This window comes from Synchiropus splendidus, chromosome 15 (assembly GCF_027744825.2).
Source record: "Synchiropus splendidus isolate RoL2022-P1 chromosome 15, RoL_Sspl_1.0, whole genome shotgun sequence".
In the NCBI taxonomy this organism is placed as follows: Eukaryota; Metazoa; Chordata; class Actinopteri; order Syngnathiformes; family Callionymidae; genus Synchiropus; species Synchiropus splendidus.
Genome location: NC_071348.1, coordinates 12,255,334 through 12,270,213, shown reverse-complemented (window position 1 = coordinate 12,270,213; position 14,880 = coordinate 12,255,334). Strand labels below are relative to the sequence as shown.

At 45.0% G+C, this 14,880-nt stretch overlaps 2 protein-coding genes across 5 annotated transcripts; one reads left to right on the top strand and one right to left on the bottom strand.

The window, feature by feature from the left end:
* Positions 1 to 1,184: 1,184 nt before the first annotated feature.
* On the top strand, positions 1,185 to 7,916 carry LOC128771912 (myelin-associated glycoprotein-like). 4 transcript variants are annotated; one of them, XM_053887783.1, is made up of 14 exons: positions 1,185 to 1,215; positions 1,735 to 1,931; positions 2,207 to 2,270; positions 2,857 to 2,993; positions 3,112 to 3,960; positions 4,167 to 4,230; positions 4,649 to 5,044; positions 5,608 to 5,928; positions 6,013 to 6,270; positions 6,532 to 6,801; positions 6,879 to 7,148; positions 7,219 to 7,318; positions 7,407 to 7,470; positions 7,663 to 7,916. In XM_053887783.1, exons 6-14 carry the CDS (start codon positions 4,185 to 4,187, stop codon positions 7,705 to 7,707), a joined length of 1,770 nt encoding a protein of 589 aa, XP_053743758.1. In that variant the 5' UTR covers positions 1,185 to 1,215; positions 1,735 to 1,931; positions 2,207 to 2,270; positions 2,857 to 2,993; positions 3,112 to 3,960; positions 4,167 to 4,184; the 3' UTR covers positions 7,708 to 7,916. The 4 variants fall into 4 exon arrangements, with proteins under 4 accessions (XP_053743758.1, XP_053743760.1, XP_053743759.1 ...); XM_053887785.1 differs by having other exon boundaries at positions 1,195 to 1,931; positions 3,112 to 3,240; positions 3,822 to 3,960; XM_053887784.1 differs by having other exon boundaries at positions 1,195 to 1,931; positions 3,112 to 3,240; positions 3,764 to 3,960.
* Positions 7,917 to 8,469: 553 nt separating this feature from the next.
* Positions 8,470 to 14,403, bottom strand: LOC128771911 (NLR family CARD domain-containing protein 3-like). Its single transcript, XM_053887782.1, has 11 exons — positions 14,137 to 14,403; positions 13,440 to 13,641; positions 13,037 to 13,138; positions 12,821 to 12,890; positions 12,483 to 12,669; positions 10,547 to 12,326; positions 10,295 to 10,468; positions 9,804 to 9,977; positions 9,557 to 9,730; positions 9,345 to 9,391; positions 8,470 to 9,238 (listed from the first exon to the last, which is right to left on the bottom strand). The coding sequence occupies exons 1-11, from the start codon at positions 14,171 to 14,173 to the stop codon at positions 8,700 to 8,702; spliced, it is 3,486 nt and encodes a 1,161-aa protein (XP_053743757.1). The 5' UTR covers positions 14,174 to 14,403; the 3' UTR covers positions 8,470 to 8,699.
* Positions 14,404 to 14,880: the final 477 nt, after the last annotated feature.

The following is a 14,880-nucleotide window of genomic DNA, read 5'->3' as shown; positions in this document are numbered from 1 at the left end:
TGTGTTGTTTCCCTTTCCTTCTTTCTGTTCAGTTTCACAGCAGCACAGCTGGATCCCATTCCGCTCGTCAAACTGCACTGATTTCTACACCCTGGTTCCAGTCTGCGCTGCCAGATGGTCACTTCGTGTTCCAACGGTAAACTCTGTCTCGACCCACCGCTCTCTCGTTGCTCCTGTTTATAGCTCTGTTTTTTCACGTGCGTGCTAGTTCTTTTCTGCCGCCTCCTTAGTTGTTCTCCCTGCTTATTTTCTTTAGTCTTTTACGATCGCGTCTTTTGTTTTTACTCTCGATAGATTTATACTCCTTGTGTGTGTGTTCTATTCCACCACCGAGCGCTTTGTGTTATTTGGGCCTCGTCGACCAGATGTGGCACACATACCTCTTTGCTAGCGGAGTGAATGCTTGCAAAGCAGCTGTCTCTCTCTCCAAATCCCCAAACATTGGGGACAGTTGGGGGTTGTGCTTGTGATGAACGGAAAATTAGGAAAGGGCAAAGTGGCTGCCACCCAGTGGGCGGCAAGTGCATTTGCCTTTCTCAGTATGTGTGTGACTATAGCAGGTGGTCCTTAAACCTGCCTTCACAGAAAAAATCAATGTCAAATAAAAAATCAAAGACAAAAAAAGCCTGAAAGAATGATTTAAATATGTAATAAGATGGTGCGAAAGAAAGAATGATTTAACTGTCCCTCTTCTGAAATGAAGTGTGATTTATGGATTAAAAAAAAGTAAAAAATAAAAAGCAAAAAATGTTTAAAAAGCAAGTGAAAAAACCTGTAAATACTAAACACTAAACACAGAAAAGTAAGGCTGAAATATCACTTCATATTGCAGAAATCAAGCCATATTCTCACTGAATGATCAGACTGAGTATATGTCAGCAGCAGAACAGGAAATCAGCAGTGTGAAATGGAATGCATCATCATGATGGTGGTTTACCATCGACCATAGTTGCTGTCACATGACCAAAGTTGAGTTTCACAATTTTGAATAATATTATATATACTCATGGAATCATACACTAAACATTGAAAGAGTAGTAAAGGTCAAATATCCTTATGCTACTGTATAATAACTACCCGTTTTAGTTTGCTCAGGTCTGTGCCCTAGTAGTCACAAAAAAGGAGCAACGCTCTCCTCCAACAAACCCACTCAGCTGAGAACTGACTTCCGTCAGTTGTGTGGTGGATTCTTCACTTGTTGATCTGAGCTCTGTGGTAAGTGGGTTTTCAAACTTCTAACATTGTTCTGGACAAGGAAGCCAGTAGCTAGTACAGAAACCTGTTTTAATATTGCAGAAATTAAACCATATTTTTTTGTATAATGTAAGTGTTGGAACAAGAGAGATCAATAAAGTGCAGAGTTAATATGAGTGGGACGTGACTCTCTACGTGCTTCATCTCACACAGAGCACATAACTTGTGAAAATGGAACATTAATGAACAACAGGTGGACGTACAAAGTTGCTTGAGTCAAAGTCCTTTTGAAAGACTTTAGTGTGAGTGACAAGACAAGATAGACCTTTATTTGTCTTTGACAAAGAAATGAAGTGCAGTCCTTTATCACGAGTAAAATGCCACTGTTGAATCCGAAAGTTTCAAACATGTAAACATCAAATTTCCCAGGGTTTGCTGGGATCTTGAATGGCTCTAGATGTGAGCTGAATTCCTGAAAGCATTTTGGACCAGGATTGCTTTGTCTGCAGTCGTTTTCTTCCTGTTTCACCAATACTTCAGGTACAGACTGAACAGAGGGCTGCAGTAGTGAGTAGTTGCATTCTTCATCCAAACCCAGTCAGGAGACAGAAGAGGAGGAAAGACAACAGCGTCTTCACAGACCGCAGTAAAAAGCAGAAGCAGAGCTCTTGAGCGCTACAAACCTGAGCAGAAGAGAATTTGCTTCAGAGTCAGGGTTGTTCTTCTGGCCTTGCACAGTAAGTTCTTTTCACTATTCACACTTGAGAACCTGGGAACTAGTACAGAAAGAGCTGTTCACACTGGACAAATCAAACTCTGAATGTTAGTTCACAGTGAATTCCATTTTTGACTCTCAGATGTAGAGGAGCGTCAGAAGAGCGATAGATACATGAATAGTAAAGTGAAGTACAGCAGTGAAGTGCACTGACCTCACGACTGTCTTCCCCTGTTACATAGTGAGGCATGTTTGGACTGAACTACTGTGGAAGATGTTCTGTCTGTTTCTTTGAAGGATTTTAACTTGGCGAGGATGAAGAGTGTCGTGATGATCATTCTCACGTCTGCTCTGGTTCAAGGTACGTTTGTGGGTTGGACCAACATTTTTAAAGCATTTTAATCATCAATATTGTGATTAATATGAGTCGCATCAGCACCAGACCAAAATTCTCTTTTTAAATTCTGAATATTATTATAGCGAAAGGAGATCAATGGCAACAATAATGTTCTGTGCATTCCAGTCATATAGTGTTGAATTTTAGTGATGCCAGTAAATTGGATATTTAATTAAGAATCATTATTAAGTCTGAAAAAAAAGATAACTTTAATAACAATCATACATAAATAATTGTTTACATTGTTATTGTAATAATTGTTGTCAGGAACTGATGTTGTTGCCAGTGTTTTCTTATCATTTCACATTTTTGTCTGAATGTGAATGACAGTCACCTGATGCTAATAATAATGTGGAATAACTGGTCTGTTTTGTATTTTTGTTCTGTTCAACAGCAGGTTTAAAGGAAGGTTTAAATGAAGTGTGATTTATGGATAAAAAAAAAGTAAAAAATAAAAAGCAAAAAATGTTTAAAAAGCAAGTGAAAAAATCTGTAAATACTAAACACTAAACACAGAAAAGTTAGGCTGAAATATCACTTCATATTGCAGAAATCAATCCATATTCTCACTGAATGATCAGACTGAGTATATGTCAGCAGCAGAACAGGAAATCAGCAGTGTGAAATGGAATGCATAATCATGATGGTGGTTTACCATCGACCATAGTTGCTGTCACATAACCAAAGGTGAGTTCCACAATTTTGAATATTATATATACTTATGGAATCCTGTAAGTACTAAACATTGAAAGAGTAGTAAAGGTCAAATATCCTTATGCTACTGTATAATAACTACCCGTTTTAGTTTGCTCAGGTCTGTGCCCTAGTAGTCACAAAAAAGGAGCAATGCCCTCCTCCAACAAACCCACTCAGCTGAGAACTGACTTCCGTCAGTTGTGTGGTGGATTCTTCACTTGTTGATCTGAGCTCTGTGGTAAGTGGGTTTTCAAACTTCTAACATTGTTCTGGACAAGGAAGCCAGTAGCTAGTACAGAAACCTGTTTTAATATTGCAGAAATTAAACCATTTTTTTTTGTATAATGTAAGTGTTGGAACAAGAGAGATCAATAAAGTGCAGAGTTAATATGAGTGGGACGTGACTCTCTACATGCTTCTTCTCACACAGAGCACATAACTTGGGAAAATGGAACATTAATGAACAAGTGGACGTACAAACTTGCTTGAGTCAAAGTCCTTTTGAAAGACTTTCATGCGAGTGTCCAGTGACGAGACAAGATAGACCTTTATTTGTGTTTGACAAAGAAATGAAGTGCAGTCCTTTATCACTAGTAAAATGCCACTGTTGAATCCTAAAGTTTCAAACATGTAAACATCAAATTTCCCAGGGTTTGCTGGGATCTTGAATGGCTCTAGATGTGAGCTGAATTCCTGAAAGCATTTTTGACCAGGATTGCTTTGTCTGCAGTCGTTTTCTTCCTGTTTCACCAATACTTCAGGTACAGACTGAACAGAGGGCTGCAGTAGTGAGTAGTTGCATTCTTCATCCAAACCCAGTCAGGATACAGAAGAGGAGAAAAGACAACAGCGTCTTCACAGACCGCAGTAAAAAGCAGAAGCAGAGCTCTTGAGTGCTACAAACCTGAGCAGAAGAGAATTTGCTTCAGAGTCAGGGTTGTTCTTCTGGCCTTGCACAGTAAGTTCTTTTCACTATTCACACTTGAGAACCTGGGAACTAGTACAGAAAGAGCTGTTCACACTGGACAAATCAAACTCAGTGTATTTAGTCCAATGAAGTACAGCAGTGAAGTACACTGACCTCACGACTGTCTTCTCCTGTTACATTGTGAGGCATGTTTGGACTGAACTACTGTGGAAGATGTTCTGTCTGTTTCTTTGAAGGATTTTAACTTGGCGAGGATGAAGAGTGTCGTGATGATCATTCTCACGTCTGCTCTGGTTCAAGGTGCGTTTGTGGGTTGGATCAACATTTTTAAACCATTTTAATCATCAATATTGTGATAAATATGAGTCACATCAGCACCAAAAAAATTCTGAATATTATTATAGTGAAAGGAGATCAATGGCAACAATAATGTTCTGTGCATTCCAGTCATATAGTGTTGAATTTTAGCGATGCCAGTAAACTGAATATTTAATTAGGAATCCTTATTAAGTCTGAAAAAAAGAACTTTAATAACAATCAGACTGAAATAATGACAATTATTTACATTGTTATTGTAATAATTGTTGTCAGGAACTGGTGTTGTTGCCACTGTTTTCCTATCATTTCACATTTTTGTCTGAATGTGAATGACAGTTACCTGATGCTAATAATAATGTGGAATAACTGGTCTGTTTTGTATTTTTGTTCTGTTCAACAGCAGGTTTAAAGGAAACCTGTACACACGGAGACTTCTGTGTCACTTTAGATGATGGAGTCATAACTGCAGAGAGTGGACTCTGTGTGGAGATTCCATGCTCCTTCAAGACTCCTCAGAACTTCACTCCTCAACACATGCTTTGGTTCAGATGTGTACGACAAGGTCAAGACAGGTGCGACTATTCATCAGACCCGATCTACTCCACTGACAGCAGCTCAGCCATCAGGGAAGGATTTGAAGGACGAGTGTCACTGTTGGAGTCTGATGTGAGTCAGAGGAAGTGCAGCATCATCATCAGCAACCTCTCACCGTCAGATTCTGGATGGTACCAGGTCAGAGTGACCAGCAAAGATAATGGATACACATATTGGACGAAGCAAGAGATTTCTGTCAGAGGTACGACAAGTGTCACACAAGTTCATTGTTCCTGCTGACATGAGCACGATTACTGCAGTTTCTGATACGGCCAAGGAAGAGAATGAAGGAACTCAGAAACACATTCACTCATTCATCTCTCTTCCTTCTTCACCAGTAATGACTGCACTAATATACGCAGCAAGGCTTCTTGGTTCAGCTCTGCTTTTATTGTTGTGGTCCTTCTGCTTCTGTCAGACTAGAGTTTCACACCAGCATCAAGCAGGTTCAGCTCCTCTCAGTTGGACACCATGGTGTTCAGTCACCTTTTGTTTGTCCAAGACTAACTGGAGGAGTCAGATGTCTTGTGAACAGGAGCTAGAAGTTCTGCAGGAGGTGAAGGTGGTTTCTGAAGAGGAGAATGTCTGAGCGTTGTTAGATCATTTCTCCTCAGAGAATCATGGCAGCAATGATGGAAACTCATGGATTAGATGTAAAGACTGGGGTCTTTCAGAGCCTCACTGAGATGAAGCATCATTTTCAGAAGAACATGAGGTTTGATTGATTAGGTTTCCTCCCAGACTCACAGATGATTCTCTCACCAGGTCTGAGGCAAAAGCCCATCCTGGCTGTCCCCCCACTGAAAGAGGGTCAGCTGACAGCACTGACCTGCACTGCTCCTGGACTCTGCTCCGGATCTGAGCCCACTATTAGCTGGAAGTGGGAAGGCAAAGGGAAGAGTCCACACCTGGTTGGAGGAAACATCACAGCTCAGAAGCGTGTTTCTCTTGGTGCTGTGAGGAGACAGTACAGCTCCACTCTGATATTCAGCGCTTCTTCTGAGCACCACAGCAGCACCATCACCTGCACTGTTGTCTTCAAACACAGTGGGAGCACAGAGGCGAAAAAGACTCTTGCAGTGCAGTGTAAGAAGTTTTCTCTCCTGTCAGTCTCATTTCTGTGGTCCTGATTCTTCGTAATGAAGAGTTTCTCATGGATTTGTCTCGTAGACCTGAAGAGCGTCACCATCACTGGACAAACTCTTGTGAGGCAGGGTGAGACTTTGTCTCTGCACTGTGCTGCTGACAGTTTCCCTCCGGTTCTGGTCCAATGGACCAAAGGGAAGACGTCAGAAGCTCTGGCTCGCAGCACTGGAGAAGCTGCCTTGATGATCCCAGCCGTGACTAAAGAGCATTCTGGGCCGTACAGATGCACTGCAGAACAAGGAAGTAAACAAGTGATGGAGGAGGTCCACGTTAAAGTCAAGTGTGAGTTTACAATATTTCACTTTGTTCCTCTGACATTAGCCATGAACTATGTCTGCTGCCCTTCTGCAGCTCCATGAGCTCCATGTCCAAGTGACTTAATACAGTCAGTAAAACATATCTGAGGGTTCAATATTGAGTGGTGTTTGTTGAATTATATGAATATCATAATAGGTTAAAATGATATATATTTATTTTGAATGCTCCTCACTCCTGGTCTCTTCAGTAGAAACTCACTCATGTCTTTCCACATTTTACTGGCAGACGTGAGGACACCCATCATTTTGGGGAACACAGATGTAAAGAAGGGCAGAGCTCTAAATCTGACCTGTGCTTCTGAAAGTTATCCTGAATCTGTCATCACCATGAAGAAGGAAGAGAGGAGAGAGAAAACCATCTCTTTCCAGGCCACTAACACCAACACTGTGTCAGTTTTGATCCCAAATGTGACGACAGAAGATTCAGGACGTTACATCTGTGAAGCCAGATATGAGATGGAGACACTGACCACATCCGTGAATGTGACTGTGACCTGTACGCTCCATGTTCTCTCCTCATTTGCTGCTGACATGAGTGAGTTAATGATGGTGTGAATCTGCTGATGTTCTCAGGGTTTGCTGGGATCTTGAAAGGCTCTAGATGTGAGCGGGACTCAGCAGCTCTCACTTGTGTCTGTGGCAGTCAGGGCCACCCCTTACCCTCCATCTCCTGGCTGCTGCTGACCAACCACAGTGACTCTCACATCCAGACCAACGTATCAGGAGATGAAATCTGGAGCAGCTTCAGTGTGAAAGATGGCCACAGTGTGAAGACTGCTGTGTGTGTTGTCACTCATGAGAACGGAGAAACAAAGGAGGAACTTCCTGTTCTGAATCATGAGAGTAAGTGTCTTTTTCCAAACCTCCTGGGAAAAAAACATTTTTAATGTATTTTTTTCTGGTCTTTCTGCAGGTTTTTTGACCAAGTTTTTGAAACTGGAATTCCTGATAACATTTTTGACCAGGATTGTTTTGTCTGCAGTCATTTTCTTCCTGTTTCACCAATACTTCAGGTACAGACTGAACAGAGGGCTGCAGTAGTGAGCAGTTGCATTCTTCATCCAAACACAGTCAGGATTTACTAAACCACTTCCTCCACAGTAAAAAAGAGTTTGGAAGGCCCGAAGAAACGGCTGAGATGGAGAACATGGCAGATGATCCACAGGTAATTTTCACTACAAGCTGTATAGATGAAAATAATAGAAGGACACAAAAGGACACACTAGCTGCCTCACACTTCCACCTGTTGATTTGCTCAACAGCAGGTGAAATGGATTGAAATTAGAGTTGCTTCCTGCCTGGACAGGTGGAGTTTGAGCAGTGTACGTCGATACACTCTTTGATGTGTTTCCAACAGACAGATGACGATTATGAGCAGGTGGACATTGAACTGGAGGAATGAGGCCCAGAACCTGAACATGGAGAGGGAGAGAAGCAGATGAGAACCTGGACAACAGAGGGCTCAAATATATATCCATCAGATGTTGGAGGGACTGAGGTCATTTATGACGACATCTGATGCTTCCTATCGATGCAGAATTGCTGTGCTCATCCAACCAGCTGTTAAACTATCACCATGTATGCAAAGAGTATCAGGCTGGTGGTCATAATGTTAAACTAGATTTATTATATATTTTATTATATATGCTATTTTAAATAAAATGTCTTCCCCTTGTTACATATGGAACGTTTTACTTGCTCTTGTGTTGGGGGGGAATGTTTTAGTAGTAGTAACACTACTATACTACTACTCCAGTAGTGCTGTGGCCATGTTGGCAGCCGCTTATCGCTGTCAATTGCACCGACTCCATTGACTTTGTATGTAAATCAGTCAGGTCACTCGCGGAAGTAGCTGCAGGTGGGGGCGTACGTTTGGACGTTTAAGTTTAGCGTCTACATGCTTGTAACATCATATATAACGTATTTGATACTTACACTTGGGTTACAAGAAGATGGAGGATTCCTTCTAGGTGGAACAACATCCGGGGCCCTGAGCTGTCACCCCAAATCTAGTTAGCCAATGTGGACGCATTCCTCACAAGGCCTGCCCACGCAAGTGTTTGGGTCAACACCCGCAAGCAAAAAGTCATGACATCGAGAGCTCAAGTCTGAGCAGCGAGAAGAAACTTGAGAACTCTAAACAAAAAAAATATCAGCACAAAAGTAAAAAAAGAGATTTTAATTCAAAGTCATCCATATGTTTTTGTTTGAGTTCCAATTTTTTGTTCAAAATCTCAACAGAGAATGGAAATAAAAGGTCCATTCCTCTCTTCAAAAAAGGAAAATAAAAGCCGCGTCTTGTCTTGTAATGTGGCTATTTAAAACTTCAGAGACATAAGATCAGACTACTCATAAACTAAACTCATACTGGTTCTCACAAACATACGACACATTCTACCCAGCAACAAACTCGGTGGGGTCACACAGAGTCAAGGAAGAATCCGAGGTCCAGAGTCCTAACCCTGGGTACAGAGGTCGAGTGAAGGAGGTGAAGATGGTGTGGAGGTGGATCCGAGCATCAGAGGAGACACTGTAGAAGGACACAGATCCAGCTGGACAGTCCACAAACACTCCCACTCTCTGAGAGTCGGAGCTGAACCGGATCCATGTTCGTGTTCCATTGTGATACACAGAATAATCTCTACCAGAGCAGTGCAGACTCCAGGACTGATCGTTTCCTCCAAACCAACACTCCTCTTCTCCTCTGTTTCTTCTGTAAGTCACTGAGACAAGAGCTTCTCCTCTCCTCGCCACCTCCCAGTAACATCGACCTGTCAGAGCTTCTCTACCCAGCACCTGAGGGCACCTGTTAAACCTGTCTGGATGCTGTGGATACTTCTGATCTTCTGTCACATCTCTCACCGTCCTGTTGCTGTTGGACAGCAGGAGGCGCTGGTGTGTTGTGTCTGGGTCCAGTGTTAGAGGACAGATATCTGATGGTGAGAAGATACGTGGTGAGGGGGAGAGAGAGGATCATGTGTCCATGTGGACGGAGCAGATGTTGTGGACGTCTCATCAAGCCAATGACAGCAGACTTACACTTGAGCAGACCACGTCTTAACCTCTGCTCTCCACCATGGTCCACCCTGGAGGAAGAAACACACAAACACATCATCTGTCTCAAGTGACAGAGAGTTTGGATTCATGTGCTCTGTTCACATGAAGAGTCTTTGCAGCTTCTGGATCAAAGGTTCAGTCCCTTCAGCTCTTTTAAACTGCTCGACCACTGAGCTCTGCAGCTCTGTCCATACCTGAGAGTCTCCAGCCTCCAGTCAGGATTCTCCAGTCCAGCTGACAGCAGCTCCAGTCCTGGTCCTCCTGGATGGTTGTAGCTCAGGTCCAGCTCTCTCAGATGGGAGGGGTTGGAGCTCAGAGCTGAGGCCAGAGAAGCACAGCCTTCCTCTGAGACCAGACACCCTGACAGACTGTCAAGGAAACATCCTTCACTCAGTGTTGGAGAACATCATGGAAGCAGAAGAACAGTGGCGTAGGACTGACCGGAGAGTCTCCAGGTGACAGTGTGGACCCTCCAGTCCAGCACACAGAAGCTTCACTCCTGGATCCTGCAGGTCATTGAGACTCAGGTCCAGTTGTGTCAGACGAGAGGATGGAGAGCTGAGGACTGAGGATAGAGGTGCGCAACTTCTGTCTGACAGTCCACAGCTTCTCAGCCTGACAACGAAAGCAGTGTCATCGAGAAGTTCATTTTCTCTTCACTCATTCGGTGAACAGTTCTTTCTCCTGTGGTCCAGTGACACCTGACATTTTCCTGCTGGGTTTAATGACTCAGGTCTGATTGAGTCTCTGGGATGGAACAAATCAACTTTTGGATCCTGGTAACATTAAACGTTTTCCTCTTGAAATCACATGAACAATTGTCTAGAAGCACCACTGACTAGGAACATTTACCGGTCAACTCTGGAGAAACAACACTTGTGTCCTCAGAACAGGTTTACATGGATATGGTCAAAGTTCAGAGCCGGACTGACCTGAGAGTCTCCAGGTGACAGTCTGGACTCTCCAGTCCAGCACACAGAAGCTCCACGCCTGAATCCTGCAGGTCGTTGAGGCTCAAGTCCAGTTGTGTCAGCCGAGAGGACGGAGAGCTGAGGACTGAGGACAGAGGTGAACAACATCCCTCTGACAGTCCACAGCTTCTCAGCCTGAGAAATGAAGACGAGAATCAGACATGTGGTGTGTTCTTCAGCTCACTAGAGAAGTTTCAGGTTTGATCCACCTACAGAACTTCATTTGAGGCTCTGACCACAGGCATCAGTCTTAGAAAAACCTCCTCTGATGCTGAGTATTTGTTCAGGTCAAACACGTCCAGAGGTTCTTCAGAGGACAGTAGGATGAAGGCCACAGCAGACCAATCAGCAGGAGATGTATCTCTGGAGAGACGTCCTGATCTGAGCTGGTGTTGAACCATCTCCACCAGAGAAGTGTCCTTCAGCTCATTCAGACAGTGGAACAGGTTCATCGTTCTCTCTGGAGACACGCCCTCATCTAACTTCTTCTTGATGATCGCAGATGTGTCCTCATTGGTCCAGGAGCTACTTCCTATCTGTGGCAACAAACCTCTCAGTAGAGTCTGGTTGGTCTGCAGTGAAAGACCCAGGAGGAAGCGCAGGAACAAGTCCAGGTGTCCATTTGGACTCCCCAGGGTCTGGACCACAGCTGTCTGGTAGAACTGTTCCAGCCCAGGTCGGACCTCAGACTGTGAGGGGTCTTGAGGGCCCAGCAGGATGACTCCAGAGTGGGTGAAGGTCAGGTGAATGTGAAAAGCAGCCAGAAACTCCTGAAGACTCAGGTGGACAAAGCAGAAGACCTTGTCCTGGTACAGTCCTCTCTCCTCTCTGAAGATCTGTGTGAAGACTCCTGAGTAAAGTGCAGCAGCTGTGATGTCCATACCACATTCTGTTAGGTCTGATTCATAGAAGATCAAGTTTCCTCTCTGCAGCTGCTCAAAAGCCAGTTTTCCCAGAGACTCCATCATCTTTCTGCTCTCAGGATCCCAAACTGTGTCTGTCCCAGCGCCTCCATGGTACTTGAGCTTCTTGACTTTGGCCTGAACCACCAGAAAGTGGATGTACATCTCAGTCAGGGTCTTGGGCAGCTCTCCGGTCTCTCTGCTCTTCAACATGTCCTCCAGAACTGTGGCAGTGATCCAGCAGAAGATGGGGATGTGACACATGATATAGAGGCTTCGTGAGCTCCTGATGTGAGAGATGATGGTGGTCTGCTTCTGTCTTCTGAACCTCTTCCTGAAGTACTCCTCCTTCTGGAGGTCAGTGAACCCTCTGACCTCTGTCACCATGTCCACACACTCAGGAGGGATCTGATTGGCTGCTGCAGGTCGTGTGGTGATCCAGAGCTGAGCTGAGGGAAGCAGCTTCCCCCTGATGAGGTTGGTCAGCAGGATGTCTACTGAGGTGGACTCTGTAGCTTCTGTCAGGACTCGACTGTTGAAGTCCAGAGGGAGTCGACTCTCATCCAAACCATCCAAGATGAACAGAACCTGGACTCCTTCAAAGCTGCTGAGCCCTGATTCTTTGGCTTCAGGGAAGAAGAGATGAACAAGTTCCACCAAACTCAGCTTCTTCTCTTTCAGCAGGTTCAGCTCTCTGAAGGTGAAAGGAAATATGAGCTGGAAGTTCTGGTGGGCTTTGCCTTCAGCCCAGTCCAGAGTCAGCTTCTGTGTCAGGAGCGTCTTCCCAATGCCAGCCACACCCTTCGTCAGCAGGCTTCTAATTGGTAGGTCTGTGTCAGGTGAGGCTTTAAAGAGGTCTTCTTGTCTGATGGTGGTTTCTGGTCTGCTCTGCTTCCTGGTTGCTGCTTCCATCTGTCGGACCTCATGCTCCTGGTTGACCAGGTCTGTGCCGCCCTCAGTGATGTAGAGCTCTGTGTAGATCTGATTCAGAGGGACAGAGCTTCCTGCTCGAGTGACCCCCTCACACACACTGTAGAACTGCTTCTGCAGCCTCCTCTTCAGTAGATGACCAGACTCCGGAGCACCACTTCCTGAATGAAGAGAGAAGTCACATGATCAGAAGATTCTAGAAAGTGAAGCTGGAGAATGATCTTCAGCTGCAATTGCTGGATCTTGTACTTCAGATGGACTCATAGATCTGATGCACACGTGTCCTTCATGTGTTGGAGGTGTTTGAATGTTCGTACTGCTCCACAGACGTTCGGCCAGATCCTCCTCCTCCATGTTCCTCAGCAGGTGAACTGTGATCTTCACGAATTCTTCTCTGATGCTCCTCCACTGCTCCTCTTCCTCAGACTCTGGAGGTTCTGGATCATCGGGACTCAGAAGCCACCAGACTCTGTCCACATAGCTGAGGAACTTCTCCTTCAACCGCTGGAACAGATTCATAGTGAAGGAAGTCAGAGTGATGCAGGATCATCTCCAGAACCACAAAGACCAGACACTTTGAAGTTGGATCCAGCTGAAGTGAGACTGAACAGAAGGAACCTCTCAGGGGAGAACCTTCAATGGTTCATGCTCACACCTGCCGTGTGGAGTCCTCATGTGAGAGATGTTGTTGACCACTGAGAAGCTCTGTGGTATTCTGATCCACTCTGAGGAGAAGAGATGAGGTCTAACAGTCAATAAGCTCTGGTCGTGTTGAAGGTTCTGAACATCAGTGTGCAGACAATCCCACTAGAGGGTTCCTCCCAGACCTCCATGCAGGACCATCTCGAGAAAAACATGAACATAATCTCACCTCTCCTCTGGAGACTCCACTCCAGCTTTGTAGTCAATGCCACGCCCCATGGAGGGGTCATTCTTCAGAGACTCACAGTCGACTCCAGACTCCTGATAGATCCTGATGAAAACACAGCTCTGATCAAGTCAGAGCTTTCTCCGTCCTGTTATTCACAAACTGACCACTAGATGTCCTCACACAGCTGTACTTGTCCCACTCTGGCCTACAACTGAGAGGGAACCAACGTTTAAGGGTGAGAATTGTGGCTCTATTGCCCCCTGCTGGTGTGGTTAGTCACTGCATTGTAGAGTGGACAGAAGTAAATTGACACTTGTGGAGGTGGTCACTGTCCTGGTCAAGAGGAGACACATCTCTGTTTTCATGAGTCCGTGTGGAGAGTCTCACACTTGGACCTACTCACCTTGGACCTGCAGACTCCGCTCTTCCACTGAAGTTAATTATTCTAAACACAGAGTGATCACTCTTCAGCGACACGCAGCTGGGTCCAGGTCCAGGTCCAGGTCCAGTTCCCGGTCTGGGGTGACCATCATGATCCTCACACTGATGTTGTTTAGAGAGGGGGTCTCCCTCCTCTCGGCCCTCATCCTCAGCAGAGTCTGCACCTTCACATAAACACAACAGGTCTCATGAGATACTCCAAGAAAAGCTCCTTCCATCTTCTCTTCCCTGGTTATCACATCAAATCATGTGACTGTGGGACTAAATCTGAGGCACAGCCTTCCAAAAGTCTGACGTCTGTTGTTTTTAGGAACAAAACCCAAGTCAATATTGCCTATTACACCATCTCTGACTCTCCTTCTGTTTCCACATGTCTCTGCTCATGTTTGTCTCACGACATGAGCCTGAGAAAGAAAGCAGTGTCATCGACACTCACGTTTGAGCAGGTCAGATCAGGACACCGTCATAGATCACAAGGCTCTTTGGAAATGACTTGTATCCAGTGTAGTGAAGTATTGGAGATAAAATGTCATTCAATCCTGCATGTTCATGTTTGCTGCCTTATTTCAGAATACTCCACTGTAGTGGCCCACATGCCATTTTCAAGGAAAACTACAGTCAAATAACTGAGTCGACTCGAGTCAAACCAAGTCACTGACCTGTGAGCGAGTCTCCTCTCTCCAGTCTGGGGTCCATGTTGCAGCTTGGTTGTTCAAAGACCACACTGATCAATTCTCTCTGACCTTCTATCGACTTGAGTTTCTGTTGTTACCCTGCAGGTCAGGTGATGTCTCCGCCCCAACATTCTTCAGGGAGGTGGATTCTTGGCTCGTGTGCAGTCTCTGAGGAGAAACCTGGTATTGGTGTGAGTAGGTGACGGGGCTCACAGTTGAGGCCCCTTCAAACACCTCAAGTGGGACGAAGATGCAGCTTCTCTGACACTGACCACTACAGACTGGAACACATGCAGCTGGTCATAATGTTTTTGAACACTGTCAGAAGTGTTTTGGGATGGGCGCTCGGGATGTTGTGGAACCACATTCTCTGTGTGTGATGTCATCAGTGTTTATGAAGAGGTGCGTGTGTCCTGACTTCTGTGTTCCAGCCTGTCCCAGACTGGGACATCTTGACCTTCACCACCTTCACTTGACCTTCAAATGGAGCTCAGGAGAGTCCTGCTGCTGCCACTCTTCAGATCAGTACTACGGGGCGCCTTGACCTTGCCGATATCGTCTTGTGACATCAGACCAATGAAATGCAGAGCTGACTGCGCTGTTCCACCATGTTTCCACCATTCTTCCAGTGCAGCAAGTGACGTCGCTACATAGACAATGGAACCAACAGCAACTAGAAGAACCGGATATTTGAAGTGAACTATCGGAGCTGGCTGATGTTAGATTTCT

Excerpts from the sequence above, each read along its gene's own strand:
- LOC128771912 (XM_053887783.1), top strand. The coding sequence starts at position 4,185 with ATGAAGAGTGTCGTGATGATCATTCTCACGTCTGCTCTGGTTCAAG. Across the intron at positions 6,271-6,531 it reads GGTCCACGTTAAAGTCAAGT|ACGTGAGGACACCCATCATT; the intron begins GTGAGTTTACAA and ends TTTTACTGGCAG. Across the intron at positions 6,802-6,878 it reads CGTGAATGTGACTGTGACCT|GGTTTGCTGGGATCTTGAAA; the intron begins GTACGCTCCATG and ends TGATGTTCTCAG.
- LOC128771911 (XM_053887782.1), bottom strand. The coding sequence starts at position 14,173 with ATGGACCCCAGACTGGAGAGAGGAGACTCGCTCACAG. Across the intron at positions 12,891-13,036 it reads GTGGAGTCTCCAGAGGAGAG|AGTGGATCAGAATACCACAG; the intron begins GTGAGATTATGT and ends TCTTCTCCTCAG. Across the intron at positions 9,731-9,803 it reads TGTCACCTGGAGACTCTCCG|TCTGTCAGGGTGTCTGGTCT; the intron begins GTCAGTCCTACG and ends TTTCCTTGACAG.